Genomic DNA, 15385 nt, shown 5'->3' with positions numbered 1-15385 from the left:
CAGTGGCCAGAGGATTGGAGAAGATCAGTCTACATCCCAATCCCAAAAAGGGCAGTGCCAAAGAATGCTCCAACTACCGCACAATTGCACTCATTTCACACGCTAGCAAGGTTATGCTTAAAATTCTACAAGGCAGGCTTAATGTGGACTGAGAACTCCCAGAATTGCAAGCTGAATTTCGCAGGGGCAGAGGAACCAGAGACCAAATCGCAATCATGCGCTGGATTATGGAGAAAGCTAGAGAGTTCCAGAAAGACATCTACTTCTGCTTCATTTACTATGCAAAAGCCTTTGACTGTGTCAACCACAGCAAACTATGGCAAGTTCTTAAAGAAATGGGACTGCCTGATCACCTCATCTGTTTCCTGAGAAATCTGTATGTGGGACAAGAAGCTACAGTTAGAACTCAGATATGCAGACGACACAACCTTGATGGAAGAAAGTGAGGAGGAATTAAAGAACCTTATAATGAGGGTGAAAGAGGAGAGCGCAAAATGTGGTCTGAAGCTCAACATCAAAAAAACTAAGATCATGGCCACTGGGCCCATCACCTCCTGGCAAATAGAAGGGGAAGAAATGGAGGCAGTGAGAGATTTTACTTTCTTGGGCTCCATGATCACTGCAGATGGTGACAGCAGCCACGAAATTAAAAGACCCCTGCTTCTTGTGAGAAAAGCAATGACAAACCTAGACAGCATCTTAAAAAGCAGAGACATCACCTTGCCAACAAAGGTCTGTACAGTTAAAGCTATGGTTTTCCCAGTAGTGATGTATGGAAGTGAGAGCTGGACCATAAAGAAGGTTGATTGCTGAAGAATTGATGCTTTTGAATTATGGTGCTGGAGGAGACTCTTTAGAGTCCCATGGACTGCAAGAAGATCAAATCTCTCCATTCTGAAGGAAATCAGCCCTGAGTGCTCACTGGAAGGACAGATTGTGAAGCTGAGGCTCCAATACTTTGGCCACCTCATGAGAAGAGAAGACTCCATGGAAAAGACCCTGATGTTGGGAAAGATTAAGGGCACAAGGAGAAGAGGACGGCAGAGGACGAGATGGTGGGACAGTGTTCTCGAAGCTACCAACATGAGTTTGACCAAACTGCGGGAGACAGTGGAAGACAGGAGTGCTTGGCGTGCTCTGGTCCAGGGGGTCACGAAGAGTCAGACACGACTAAATGACTAAACAACAAACAACAAAGGCTCCTATGATGTGAATAATGGGCCCCGCCTGCTAGGCTGCTCCTTAAGATATCACTGGTTTGCTCATTTCTAAATATAGGGTGCCTACATTTTGCATGGACGGGTTGCTATTAATTGTAATTAATTGTATTTCAGTTCAACAATTACTTTGATAAAATACATATTTTGTTATGTGCAAATGGCTTTAGATACCTATTAAGTCCATCAGTTACCACATAGCATATATTCAACACAAAAAAGCAAAAATTTGTTGTTGACAAAGGACAGCTGGACATATAAAGGGCCCCATTACCTTCAGTAGATCAGGGCCTCATCAAACCTAAATCCAGCCCTGGGCGCAGTGTTGTCTGCAGCATCCCATCCAAGCTGATCTTTAGCTTGAGAGTTACAGGATGAGGCAGTCATGTAAATGCCACTTAAAGCACTCAAAAGTTATGCAAACCAGGGTTTGTGCATAGCTGTCAACCTTCCCTTTTTTTCGGGAAATTCCCTTATTCCAGCGCCGTTTCCCGCTGCTTCCCGCTGCTATCCTGGATTGTTAGATATCCCGTAGACTGTCCCCGTAGACTCATCCCTTATTTTCGGGGCTGCTGATCCCTTATTTTCAAATCTGAAAGTTGACAGCTATGGATTTGTACTGGATTGCATTAACTAGAACTGGCCCAAGTCATATTGGCACGTGAGGCGAACTACAAAATGGTTCTTCCCTGTCCAGAGAAGGGGTGAGTGATGATCTCCATCAGGAACAAGGGAGGAGGAAAATCTACACTTGGAACAAGGATGACTGGTGGTGGAATCAAATCAGAATCCAGTGGGTGCAGAATCCAGGAGACCCCAGAGGGCACCCCCCAGGGGTGGGAGGAGACTAGCAGTGCCTCTTATTTGCTGACAGGCTGCTTTAGAGGCGGGATGGGGGGGGCTGCTGCTGAGGCGGTGGCAGATCTGGTCTCCAAGGAGTGCTCTCACTGCTGAAAAGGTCGGAGGTCGGATTTGCTGCCCCTGTGGATCCTGCCACCTGAGGTGGTCACTTCCCATTGCATTATGGGTGGGCCAACACTGGCATTTACAGCCGAAGCCCATGTTAGCGCTACTGGAAGTCTGCTGAGGCTGTTTAAAACTGTGGCATTCACCAGCTGAGCTGGTTGTGTGAATGGGCACTACATTTCCATTGCTTCTGAAGTGAATACGTTTTAGTTTACATCTCATGTAAATACCCTCAAGGGAAAAAAATCCTCTTCTAATGAATCTCAGAAATGATGTTCACTGCAGAAGACACATGAGCCTGGAGATTTGGCTCAGAGTCAGAGCCACAAGTAGGATCGCCCCACCACAGTGCAATATGGAGCAAGCTTATTGGATTTCCATTTCATCATTGCATGTGCCAACAATGATTTCTTGAAGCCTGAAGTGGAAAACAAAATTGAAAGCACAAAAACATATGCAGATGAAATCTAGAGCCAGAGAAGCTTCTGCCAATGCTCGGCCACTTATGTATGCTCAGAAATATTTACTTAGGAATTCTTAATTAAATAAACCATCCAGTAGTGAGATCCTATTTCAGATGTGTCACAGTGCCACCACAAAATATATCAGCCACTCTTTGTCTATATATATACACACATGCCATTGAAGAGTAGGTTTTCTCTTTACTCTGTTAACTAATTGACCTGGACTGCCCCTTCTGTTAATGGAATATGTGTGTGGCTAGCTTCCTTCAGTCCATGCCTTGTACTCATTCTTTGCCCACAGTGATTGACGCTTTCTGACAGATAGAAGTAGCACCTCAGTAATCCTGCAAGAGCCCATTGTGTATACTAATGCACCAAAACTCAGTGACTATATAAGCAGACGTACAGATCCTGCTTCAAATGCCAGCAGCCTCTGGTGTGTCAGGCTAGAGACCTTTCTCAGCCCTGCTGCCCGAGAGATCCCTTGAACTGGAGATGCCAAGAACTGAAGCTGGGCCTTGCTGCATGTAAAGCATGTTTCCTCTCCATCTATTGGGGGGTTAGAGTGATCCAGAGGCATACCTGGGGGTTGGTGAAACCAGCGCCCACTGAGGGCGGTGGTGCAAAAATCAACCCAGAAATCAGCCTCTAGTTATGTGTGTAAGGTTGTGCATTTAGACAAGAACTGGGAGCTGAGCAGTAGGAAAAATGGCAAGGCGGTATGAAGGTTGACTGCTGGAGACTATGGAGTGTATGAGCTATATGTGTGTGGCAATGCACCACCACTGTTGCAGTGAGATCAAACATGGGAGGAGCTTCCCCTACTTCTTGCACCATGGCACAAAAGCGTATGAATTTTTTCACCCTTCCTCCTCACCTCGCCTTCACTTCAGATGCTTTGGTTGCATAAAATGTAGCAAGTCAACATTTTCAAGGGTGGAAGGGATTTCTATGCATCTTCCTTAAGATGGTTGAGTTGGTGGCAAGGAAAAATAAAACAAAACATTTCATCCCCTTTATTTCTAAGTACCTCTTGGTGTTATTTACGTTTTTGTTGTGTTGCTGTTTATGATTGCCATCCCAGCAGCTATAAGAACAATATCCCACTTTATGCAGCCACTGGGATACACCAGTATTCCCTGAACAGGTCATTTAGGCTAGTTGGGGATAATTTGAATTCAGCCAAATGTAAACCAATAATACCAATGGGGAAGACATAAAACATGAATTGAAATGGTGCATTTTCAAATAATCTCAGGGACATGATCCAGGGAGTAGCAACTGAGCTGTAGCTTCCTGGCATGGGGACACATCCCTCTTGGTTATAATGCACATAACTGTGTAAGGTATAAATATGAGAAAGCTGGCCCTAAGAAGGCCTTTAAGTCATCCTGAGCACGGAATCAGCATCCCTTCCCCTTCCTTCGTGCTGTAAGTAAGATTTAAATGCCTCTCTAGTGTTGTAGTAGAACCTTAACATTAGATCCTCCTTCCCCATATCAGCAGAGAACATCTCTTTGTTATTTTGAAACTAAATGTACGTAGTCTATAATTCCATAAACTATTAACTGGGGATGGAATTTATATATCCTAAGCAGTATTAAATCACATAGTAACCTGAATCCAATGAATCTGAATTTTTATATATTAAGAATATTATAATATGTTTCCGGCTCGTCGACTCTGCAAAGATATTGTGGGGGCTGACGCTCAGCTTCCATGACCAGTGGCTCTTCCACTTCCTCCGCCTTCTGCCACCACCACGGGTCAGGGGCTGCTTCCCCTATGTGGCAGAAGAAGGAGGAGCCTCTATAACCCTGGCTCATGCAACTGCACGAAGCCAGGATGCCGCACATGGCAGCATCACATCCGGGCAACACGGCCAGATGAACATTGAGGGGGCTCGCCCCCCACTAACAAATATTGGCGGAGCTCAAAGGGGTTCAGCCCCATGGAGTCTGCACTCCTGATGTGCTCCTACATTCTGGCACAAAGAGTTATTTCGATTAATTAACTCTTTATCCCACCATTCAACCAAATTGAATTCTCAAAGCGCCCTAGACTGAGCTGGTTAGCCAAACTGAATAAAAACTCAATACTGTATTTTAACAAGGAGAGCCAAGCCAGCAGATGGGGAATGGTTAGAGCATGCCCCAAAGGTTCCCTTGCCCAATAAGGCGGCGGGGGGGGGGAGAAGATTGTTGCAGGGGGAAAACTCTCTGTGGGTTCTACCGTAGACCACCAAATTTCGTCTACCTTCATGGGAAAATGGCACTCTTATATTGCTGGGCTTTTTGTAAATGTGGTTGGGTGGGTGGGGGAACACAGAAAATTGAGAGAAATCTGGTTGTTGACTCCTTCAACCAACCTGTGATATTTCCACTTACAAAAATAAAAATAAAGGTTCCATGTGATTTGCCATGGGGAGAAGCCAGGCTAAAACCTTTTTGCTTAACATGTTTAGTAATGTGGGGGGGGGGGCATCCAGAGGTGTAGTTACCCCAGTTGCATTTTGAGTTGGTACAGTCCATCAAGAGCCGTACAACATGGAATTTTGCTCCAATTCAAGTAAGTGACTAATAAAATCTGGAGTTACTTCAACTTTTGTTTTAGGTCAACTTCTGTTTACAACACTAAATAAGATTAGGGACTGGTCATTAGTTCAGTTGATGATAAACTAAATAGCTCTCTACTTTTCCCCAGTCACTTATTGCTACTGATACCCAAGCTATGCTGTATAGCTTAGTCTGATGCTTTTATGCAGTGTAATCTGGTCACACATGGCACTAGAAGTCTTGATAAAACATGGCATTCAGGATTTCCTCTGATAAAAAAGGATATTGCACTGTGAGGAAAGATTAAATAGGTGCCAGTGCCAAAATACAGCACATTAATTTGTTTTTCAGCTGCTATGAAGCAAAAACACCCTCAAATCCAGCTGCAGATGTAGCTCACAATATGCCAAGACCTAAATGTGCAACATACCACATTAGAATGTGTGACAAACAAAATGAGGAAGCCTGCAAGGAATAGCTCAAGAGGAAGCCTGAAATTGTTAGGCACATTTATTTAATATAAATAAAGAATTTTCCAAACCTCAGTCTCATGACTCAGCATTTCTGCTGGCAATCATTTATGGCAACCACTTAAGAGTGAGATAAAAGCAAAGCTGGAGGATATATTGGTAAGGCTGAGCCAAAAGAGGACTAAGACCCCACCCCCAACAGCAGCTATATATTTTTAAAGGAACCAAATGCCTTATATTTTGTATATATTTGTCTGATATTTTCTAGCTCTGTAAGAATCTAAAGTTAGAACACAGTGAATAGTTGTGAAGGTGGGCAGGTTTGCATGGGAGCAGGTGGTCATTTGGACACCCTGAGTCCAGACCACCTGAGGCTTAAAGGACAAGCCAACTGGAAGCCAAGGGCATTTATTGTCTAAGGACAGGTGCTTGCATGCTGCCTTGTGAGGATGCACGTGATGCTTGCATTTTGAGCAAACTGGACATGGAATTATCGAGCAAAGCCACAGGTACCTATTCTATATACACAAATTTCTTCTTTGAATGGCAGCTGCCTCCTCTCCAGCAGCCCTTCAAAGCCATGCCTTGCCTGGATCTCTGCATTCCATTGTGGTTTTGTACATGAGCCATCATGAAGCATACTCTGTTGGCATTCATGATTAAGTGAGTTGATCAGCAAATATTATTTTTGTATTATGTTAGTCACTGAGAATGGCATTGCAATAATACTTTGTATGGGACTGTAATGCTTTGGAATTTGATTGGATTGCCTGTAAAATAAGTGCGAAATTTATTCTCCCTCTGATCACTGAAATCACCCAGAAAGGTGAGAACTGGAAATGTTATATTTGGTTAAGTAGCTAAGAGCCTGAGCTCTGAATCATAGAAGCCCTGGGGGGGGGGGGGTTCAAGAGCCACTGCTATGAACTCTCTAGTTTGTGTAAATTTCCTCAGTTATGACAAGTACTTTAATTGCTATAAAGCTACTGCTTTATAATATCAGTATATTATTGTCAAGAAACAGGGATGGCCTTATAAACTTCCTACATCACTAGGACCATAGCACTTTTCAGGGAATGTCAGTTCCATTTCAGGTACAGATGTGAGAGATGCTGCACAACAGTCATACATGGACATTCATCACTGCATTCCTTCATTCAGTTCATTCATTCATAGACTGCAGCATCAAATGGTGGCTTCTATATGTGAATAAGCCATTGCAGAACATGGAGGTAAGCTGGCTTCTATACACGGGGCAGAATCAGGTAGTAGAGACTTAACATTGGTAGAATGGTCTGCACCACTTCAGCCTACAGGTGTGTGATCATATTCTTTCAAGTCTCCCTTTTGTTAAACAAACAGCCTTCCTGTAGAGCAGGGAGGAGAGTGACCTATGGCCTTCGCTCTTGAGATGCTAAACTTTGACTTCTGGGGAGGATTTTTTGGTCTGTTTTATGTAGGGGAGCAGTAAAAATGCAATTGCTCCCACCATGCACAGTACAGAGTGGGACAGTCTGTTCTACCATCTCAAGCCTCTGTCACCTGATTCTGTTCCATGTGTAGATCCAGCCCTGGAAGTTTCATGTTGCTTCATGTACTCCTTCTGTTTTTAAATTATTCTTTTTGTAAGCTACTTTGAGTGACTGCTATTGGAAGGGTGGTATAGATATAAATAAAGACAATTCTCTCAGTGGAGCTAGTTCACACATTCAGCTATGGGACATCAAGAGATGTGCATACACAGTGTGAAGCAGCCTGATTGTTGGGCTCAGTAAGTGTGATGCTACACAGAAGCATGTATGGCTATGGAAGGAGGAAAAATATAAGAAGCTGCCTTAAATTGAAACAGATAATTGGTCCGTCTAGCCTAGTATCTGGTCCTCTGAGGTCTCAGGTAGGCATGTTTCTGCTACTGAAGATTCTTTTTAACTGGAGGGATTTTGAATATGAGCTGGGGATGGGACCCAACATTCTGCCTGAAAAGCGTATGGTCAGTCACTGATGTCTTAGGTCGCCTATAGTGAAAGTAGCAAGGATAATAAAGAGAGCCTAGTGGACCCTAAGATGGGTTTGAAGCAAGAATGGATGAGCATCAGCTGATCAAATGATCAGAGATTAGGTCATATGGACTGTTGTGAACGAATGGAAGCCAGGACCTCAGCAAGAAGCATCTGTGGAAATAGAGGACCTGTTCACTCCTCCAGTTCATAGACAATGCTTCATCATGAGAATGCCATCCTGGAGTGGTTTCCAACAATACACAAAGTACAATAATATATACAACATAACAAAAATTAAAAGCAGCACAATTAATAAAACCAGCAATAGAGCAACAGCATGAAAACAATTAAGCCAGTCTGCAGGTCACAGCGAGTGCCAGGACCAGGCCTGATCAATTTGAATCCTTAACAGACCCAAGAATTCCAGAATCCAGTGTAACAATGAGCATGTTAATATTCTGTTTGCATTTCTTTAATGCCTAAAACTGCTGCTGGGAAAAGGAACTTCAAAATAGATATGGTTATTCCCTATAACATTTCAACATTTGCATTTGCACCGTTCACTGTACCAATATACAAGGGCTCCCAGACTGGCTAAGGACTCCACTACTTAAAACGCTCCCATTTTCACTTTTCACAAAGCACAAGGAAGCTTAGAGGTTGCCTAAGACATCTCTCAAGTTCACATCACACACCTTGTCTCTACCTGGCTAAGGTGTCCGTCAAGGATGCCTTGCTCTAAAGCACAACCTTGGAAATGGCATTACATATATTGTATTGTGTTTCAGTCTCTGCTGCAAGCTTTTTCTCTTCTTTTATTTGTTGCATGTAGTTAATGGATGGTGGACTTGCAGGACTGGTGCCATGAATGCTGTGGGCAGTGAGAGTACCCATGACTCACATCTAGTGAAAAACCTTATCTAATATAATGTTGAATAAAGACATTCCATCTAAACAAAAAGTTGTCCTGTCTGATGTTCTGTTCTCTCAAATTTGTTAGTTTAGCCAACAACATCTGTTGTACCACTCTGTAATGGATGAGAGTCATCAGATCCCCATTAGTTTCAATGGGTTAACTCTGAGTAAAACTTAGTTGAATACCACCCCTACTATTCAAGCTTCCTCTCCAACACTGTGGTGCTGTTTGATCTTCAGCTCTGGATATTAGAATGGAAACCACTGTGAGGTTCCTAGGGGCTGCCTATGTATTGCAGTGCAGATGTTGCATTTTATGGAATGAACTCCCTATGGAGATCTGGTGACCACTGACTATGAGGGGCTTTCATAGACAATTAAAGGCCTTTTAGTTTTCTACAGCATTTCTTGACTATTGAGTACTTTATTGATTCTGGTTGCTTTAGTTCTTGAAAGTATATGACTATATGGATGTTCTGTTATTTATTGTAATGGTTTCATGTACATTGCGAACTGCTTTGAGATAAGTGAAAAGCAGTATACAGTGGTGCCCCGCAAGACGAATGCCTCGCAAGACGAAAAACTCGCTAGACGAAAGGGTTTTGTGGTTTTTGAGCTGCTTCACAAGACGAATTTCCCTATGGGCTTGCTTCGCAAGACGAAAACGTCTTGCGTTTTTTGCAAGTTTGTTTCCTTTTTCTTAACACCCTTAATACAGTTGCGACTTGACTTCGAGGAGCAACTCATAGAACGCGGTGTGGTAGCCTTTTTTGAGGTTTTTGGTGATTTTTGAAGCTTTTCCAAAACTTTTCCGACACCGTGCTTCGCAAGACGAAAAATTCGCTAGACGAAAAAACTCGCGGAACGAATTAATTTCATCTTGCGAGGCACCACTGTATAAGTTTTAAAATAATAAATAAAGCAGTACAATCTCTTGCTCTGGTGTTAAAGCCATAGCTTAGTCCTCCTGGTTCATTTTGAAGCACAACCTGTTTCCAGCAGGGGTCAGCTCCCCTTTGCTAAGGGCGTTGCAGCCTCAAAACTGTTTATCACTGAGATAGCATACTGCAGAAGACAAAAACTTTAATGAAAATTGCAAGCGTGTCTGCTGCAGTTATTGAAAATGTTTCTTTTACTCTGTCTAAACGTTTGAGACACTTCTGTGAAAAGTTCCAGACCGTTTTCCAGGTCTGAAAAACCTGACTCTGAAATTTGTGCTTGCAAGCTCCTATTAATCATTCATCACCTCGTGTTTATAATAATGAGCGTGAATGTTGGTTGAATAAAGTCATCCCCTACTTTTTATGTTGTGGTTTAAAATTAGAAAGGGATGAACTGGCTTGAAAGCATTCTGCAGTGAGGCGGAGCCAGTGCCCACTAAACTTAATCTGCCCTTCAGTTAGCAAAATTTCCAAAAATCCAAATCAGATTTTTAATATCTATTTCTCACATCTCCTCATTGCCTCGTATGATCACAGGCAGAAGCTGGAAGTGCCAACGTTTTGTAAGACAGATTGCACATGTGGTAACTCTGGCCCAAGCAAAACTAGGCATTACCGAAAGTCATGCAAGGTTTCCAGCCCCACTGCCAGACCAAAGAGGTTGGGATAAGTGTGCGTAATTATAGGAGCTCCTTTCCAGCCCTTTTGCTCTTAGCCAGTTGCCTTGTCCAGCATGCTATGCTATCAAGGAAATGGAATTAATGGCTTCCATTAGCTCTAATGCTTCTTCTCTGCTTTCCTTTAGAGCTTTGTCATCTGTGGTGGCTTTAGGAGCAAACATAATCTGCAACAAAATCCCAGGCTTGGCCCCTCGGCAGCGAGCAATCTGCCAGAGCCGTCCTGATGCCATCATAGTGATCGGAGAAGGGGCCCAGATGGGGATCAATGAATGCCAGTACCAGTTCCGATATGGCAGGTGGAACTGCTCAGCCCTGGGAGAGAAAACAGTCTTTGGTCAAGAGCTTCGAGTAGGTAAGGGATTCCTTCAAGTAATGTTGAAGAGGAAAAACATATTAACAGGCATAAAATAGATGCCAAATGTAATTATCATCCTCAATAGATCAGATAATCTCTCTCTCTCTCTCTCTCTCTCTCTCTCTCTCTCTTTCTCTTTCTCTTTCTTTCTACATGTTAATGTGGCAAGTCAAATGTCAATATATTGGCACAGATTAATGAAACCAAGTGGCATAACTCTTGCACGTATGCAACGTGAAACCTTAGTAACCCTGTTTTAAATTGTGTGAGGCATTTTCCCTTTACCCCAGAAAGCTCTTCAGTGCTGTGTAGCCCTAGTGCCTGCTCTCCCCTCTTAGCATCCTAGATTCTTCCTTTTGGTGTAAAGGGCATCAATTCATATGTAGATTAGAAATATTCGTTCATGTGAATTGGCCCTGCATCCTCCATTATGCTATATTAGTAGTGATCTGCAAGTCTCTTGGGCTCATTTTGAAATTGGAACTGGTAACTAACTGGACTGCATCCTTAGAACTGCCACAGACATTTTTTAAAATGAATTTGAAGCAAATTTCAGTTTCCATATTGGAGCCAATTATGGGGAAGGGTTTTCTTCTTTTTTGTGTGTGTTGGTAATATGCTGGTAGCATGTGAACATGGACCTAATATTGTACTAGTATGGAAAATGACTTGTGTTTGCTGGAAGATGCTGGTCTTCACATTCAAAGTTTCAGGGTGAACAACTGTCAATTGTATCTCTGGTAAGAATTGGGCTTTTTTCCATCCCTGAACTACATTAACCAAAATATTCACCAAGTTCGTGAACTTGTTCAGTGAACCTGGGGAACTCCCAAAAATGTCTGACTCTGATTGATGTGGCGCTTGGTGGCTTTTTATGGTTTAAACCAAACTCAGACTAAACATGGCCATTTCAGCTGTGTTTTGCTTTGGGATTGTAGGTTCATCTGAAGCCAAAGCAGAAGGTTAAGTAGAGGGGTAAGAAACCACAAGAAGAATAATAGCTGGGGAAAGGGGACCCTTGAACACCTTCAGTGGAATGTAGGATCTGCAGATTTTCAGTAATTTATGATTAAAAGACTGATTGAATAATTTAAGGGCTAGACTCTGATCTGCTCCTGTGATAACAGACTGCTTTAAGTCAGGGGTGATAACTCTTAGTTTGGGGGCCTAATCTCTGCCCCGCAAGCATTTTTTTCCTGCTTTCCCCAAGACCCCACAGATTTTGGCAGAAGTGGAAAAGAAAAGAAAAAGAAAGTCAACACAGTGTTGGGCTGGGCAGAACCCAGTGCACTGATGGGGATGCAAACCACCCCCCTTCCCAAATTACTTGGGTGAACAGGGTGCAATGATCGCCACAGCTCAGCTGAGGAAGTGGGGCTGTGTGCTCATATATGTCTGCCTGGGTGTACTCTCTCTGTGGGGTGTGTGTGTGTGTGGTCTTGTGGGCCTCAGAGTGTTGGCCAAGGTTGACTATAGTCCCTGGGTCAAAAAGCATTAGCCACTGCTACCTTAAGTCTATTTATCATCTGGGAAGCCAGCAGCATAGTGACCATGGTTTAGTGGCAATGGACATCAGCTGCATGCAGGAAGCCCCAGCTTCAGTCTCTGGCAAAGACCTCCACCAAAGACCATGTGGAGCTTTGATGAACCCATAATCAGAGCTTGGTAAATGCCAATAAAGGAATTAAAATTCTGCATACAGGCAAACCAAGCTTTGTGTCAAGGAAATCTGAATTCTGCGAACCATGCAAATTATGCACTCAACAAATGTGCTCCCCCATTTTACGTAAATGTGTGTGGCGAATTTTATTATTTTCATATATATTTTTCTAATTTTGGAACAGGACAATGAGATGCTGCCCCCTTTGCCTTTGAGGTTACAGTAAGCATCGCTCATATGTTTTGGATAGCAACTCCAGGTCTCCTCTCCCACACCCTCCACAAGCAGCATGTAATAAAAAACAACACAACACCACCAACCATTCAGGCCACATGTTTGCTCCCCACACTCTTCCCTTCCCTGTCTCCACAATCAGCAGCCCACAAAGTGAACTAAGCTCTGAGAAAGAGGATGGCACGGCATCATGCGTTTCAGAAAAGAAATGGAGGCGCGAGTCTGTTGTTTTGGTGGTTTCCAGGCAACTTGAGTAATGTCTAGTTCTGGCCTTTCAAATCTAGCTTCACATCCATTAGGTCAGAAACTAGCTTTTTATATATATAAAAAAACCTAAGATTTTATGGATGCTGAATTCAGTACTGAATACAGCATTCTGAACTTTTTCTATGCACCACAGAATACACTCAGGATGCAAAGACAGCATTTCCAGTATCCTTGTGATATGGCTCAAATTATTAGAGTCAGAAAGAAATCCTGAACCAATTCAGACCACTTTTTGGTTAATGTGAAACACTCTTCTTCTTATTATTACTTTTATTTGGTTTTTTTTGTTATTTTTTCTCATACTGTCATTTTGTCATATTATTGGCACTGTTATTTAACTATTTGGTTACTGTTAATGTCAGGTTGATGGTTTGTTTATTATAAAACATCTGTATATTTATTATGGGAAAATCTATATTGATATATTTGTTTTTACTCCAGTAATTGGGGGTATGGGGTGTGAGAGTGAGAAATGAAGAATGGAAGCTCAAAATAATCTGGAAGATAATAAAGAGAAGAAATTAGAGAATTTTAAACACAGTGCAGAGGAGTGCTAAACTTTACCTCATCAGAAAGGAGGGATGATGTTTGTTACAGGCTGATTTGTGTATGCCTATCGCATGAAGGTGGTACCATCACATAAACGTGCGAATTATAGTCGTAATCCATGTAAGGCACAGGTGGGCAACCCACACCTGGAAGGGGGTATGTAGCAGATGTGGACATAAGCACTAAAGAAGTCTTAAAGCAATTTACCACCAAGTAAAATAAAATAAAATAAAATAATAAAATTCCACTAACATATTAAAAGCAGATTTGCCAATACAGCCATATTGTTGGTGCTGCCCAAACATCTCAAAAAACAAAAGTGTGCCAAAACAATGACAGATTTGGTGCAAGGCAGGGAACCCTGAGGGGCAACGACAGAGGAGGCCATGCAGAGAAGAGCCCCAGGTGGCAAGAAGGTTCATATGGGGAAGGGTGGTCCACGAGAGAGAATGAGTGAGTGAGTGAGTAAGCGAGTGTGTGAGTGAGAATGGCTCCACTCACTGCCCCCCCCCCGCAGCAAGCAGCCCCCATACATCCTCTCATCACTGCATCTGGCCCTTGAAGGCACACAGGTTGCTCCCTGATACAAAGTTTTCCATGAAAGCAAATAGGAACTTTAAGAAGGGGGACATTTTTCACAGGGAAAATGCTATGTGGGGGCGGGGAGGTTGACACACAGTACCATGCTTCTGATATGAATTTCATGCACAAAGTTGGTCATGGATCTCTTGTCTTCATGTCTAATTTGGCCCCAGTGAGAAAGAGGTAGGTTGAAGCACACAAGGACCAGACATATAAATATATTTTCATACCCTCCAACGTTTCTCAGATGAAAATAAGGGTGTCCTATTCTACACCAGGAAGCTTTTCCTGCGGTTGATCTTGCTGCACACATAGACATCATGTATGGTACATCTGTCACCTTGAGCCAGTTGCAACCTCTCCACCGAACCTTCCTCTCAGGATTGTTGTAAAGAGAAAATGTGTGAGGGAAGGGATCGTGTACAACACCTTCCACAGATAAATGGAAAGAAATAAATTTTCAGAGGTAAGCTGGCTTGAGTCAGGGGAAAAGGTGGGCAGCAGCAGCAGCAGCAACAACAACGACAGAAACTGTGAAAATGAGCAGGAACATACCAAAGAGTAAACTGAGTGAATTCTTACTTACTTCTGAGTAAAAATGCTTAGTATTGCAGTGTAAGGCCACCATAAAGGAATAAACACTCCATGCATTTCCTTGAAAAATTGCTGGCTGTTGAAGCATTGCAATTAAATAATTTAAAGTGTTGGTGACATTTCCCTTCAAAATTATGAGAAGGGCTGCCAGAATAGTGATGACAGCTTCACTATATCCTTTAATTTGATGCATGTACCTTTTTGCAGTATAAACAGGACTCCATTTGTGCCCCCACACCTACACAGCAAAGTCTCTTCTTTCCAAAAAGGACAGGATGGCGGGGAGGGGGGGGGCACGCATCTGATCCCTCCATCACTTTTAATTGTTCTCTGAGAAGTGGAGGGAAGGAAAAAGGGAAACAGGGACATTCCAGGATCACATCAGAAACCGAGATGGCTTCTGTAATTCTGAAACTATTTCTGGAAAATTGGGACACTTGGAGGGTTTTTATTTTGAAGGCAGAAAAGAGGTCAGTAATGCTGCTTTAAAGAGAAGTCGTCAGATGATGGCAAGCTCTGCACTCTCCTCCCACCAGATGCCACCCTTGAGTTCTACTGTGCTGCCCCTCTTCGCATCAGGCTCTGAGCCTCAGGAAACTTAACATGTCTAATTCATGTATCAGATAGAGAAGCTCTTCAGACATGTTTGTGCCTGTGCTGCAAGGAGAAGAGGCAGGGTTCAGCCACAGAGCACACGCTTTAGACATACAGAGTCCCCTCTCCAATCTGTGGCATCTTTAGGTCAAGTCAAAGCAGATGGTCAGTATCAAGGCTGAAATAGAGAAGACAATGGAAATTATTGGATCTCTAAATTTTGGGCAATAACTGGGAAAGGTCTGTCCAGATCAAATGGTTGGTTATGTTTATCCTAGAGAGTAGAAGATTAAGGAGAACCCATGACAATGTCTTCAAAAGCCTGGTGGGCATTTCATAGAA

The 15385-nt window shown here is 42.9% G+C and overlaps 1 protein-coding gene across 2 annotated transcripts in view; it reads left to right on the top strand.

Moving 5' to 3' along the window:
* The window catches only part of WNT7B (Wnt family member 7B), a 117440-nt gene that overhangs the window by 81089 nt on the left and 20966 nt on the right, over nt 1–15385 (top strand). For both annotated transcript variants that reach the window (XM_082223273.1, XM_082223272.1), the window contains exon 2: nt 10334–10560. In XM_082223273.1, coding sequence (XP_082079399.1) covers nt 10334–10560 — 227 coding nt within the window. The remainder of the gene's footprint in view (nt 1–10333; nt 10561–15385) is intronic.

This window comes from Podarcis vaucheri (genome assembly GCF_965113315.1).
Source record: "Podarcis vaucheri genome assembly, chromosome: 5".
NCBI classification, from domain to species: domain Eukaryota; kingdom Metazoa; phylum Chordata; class Lepidosauria; order Squamata; family Lacertidae; genus Podarcis; species Podarcis vaucheri.
Note: the sequence above shows the minus strand (reverse complement) of the source record. Positions and strands in the feature narration are given on the sequence as shown.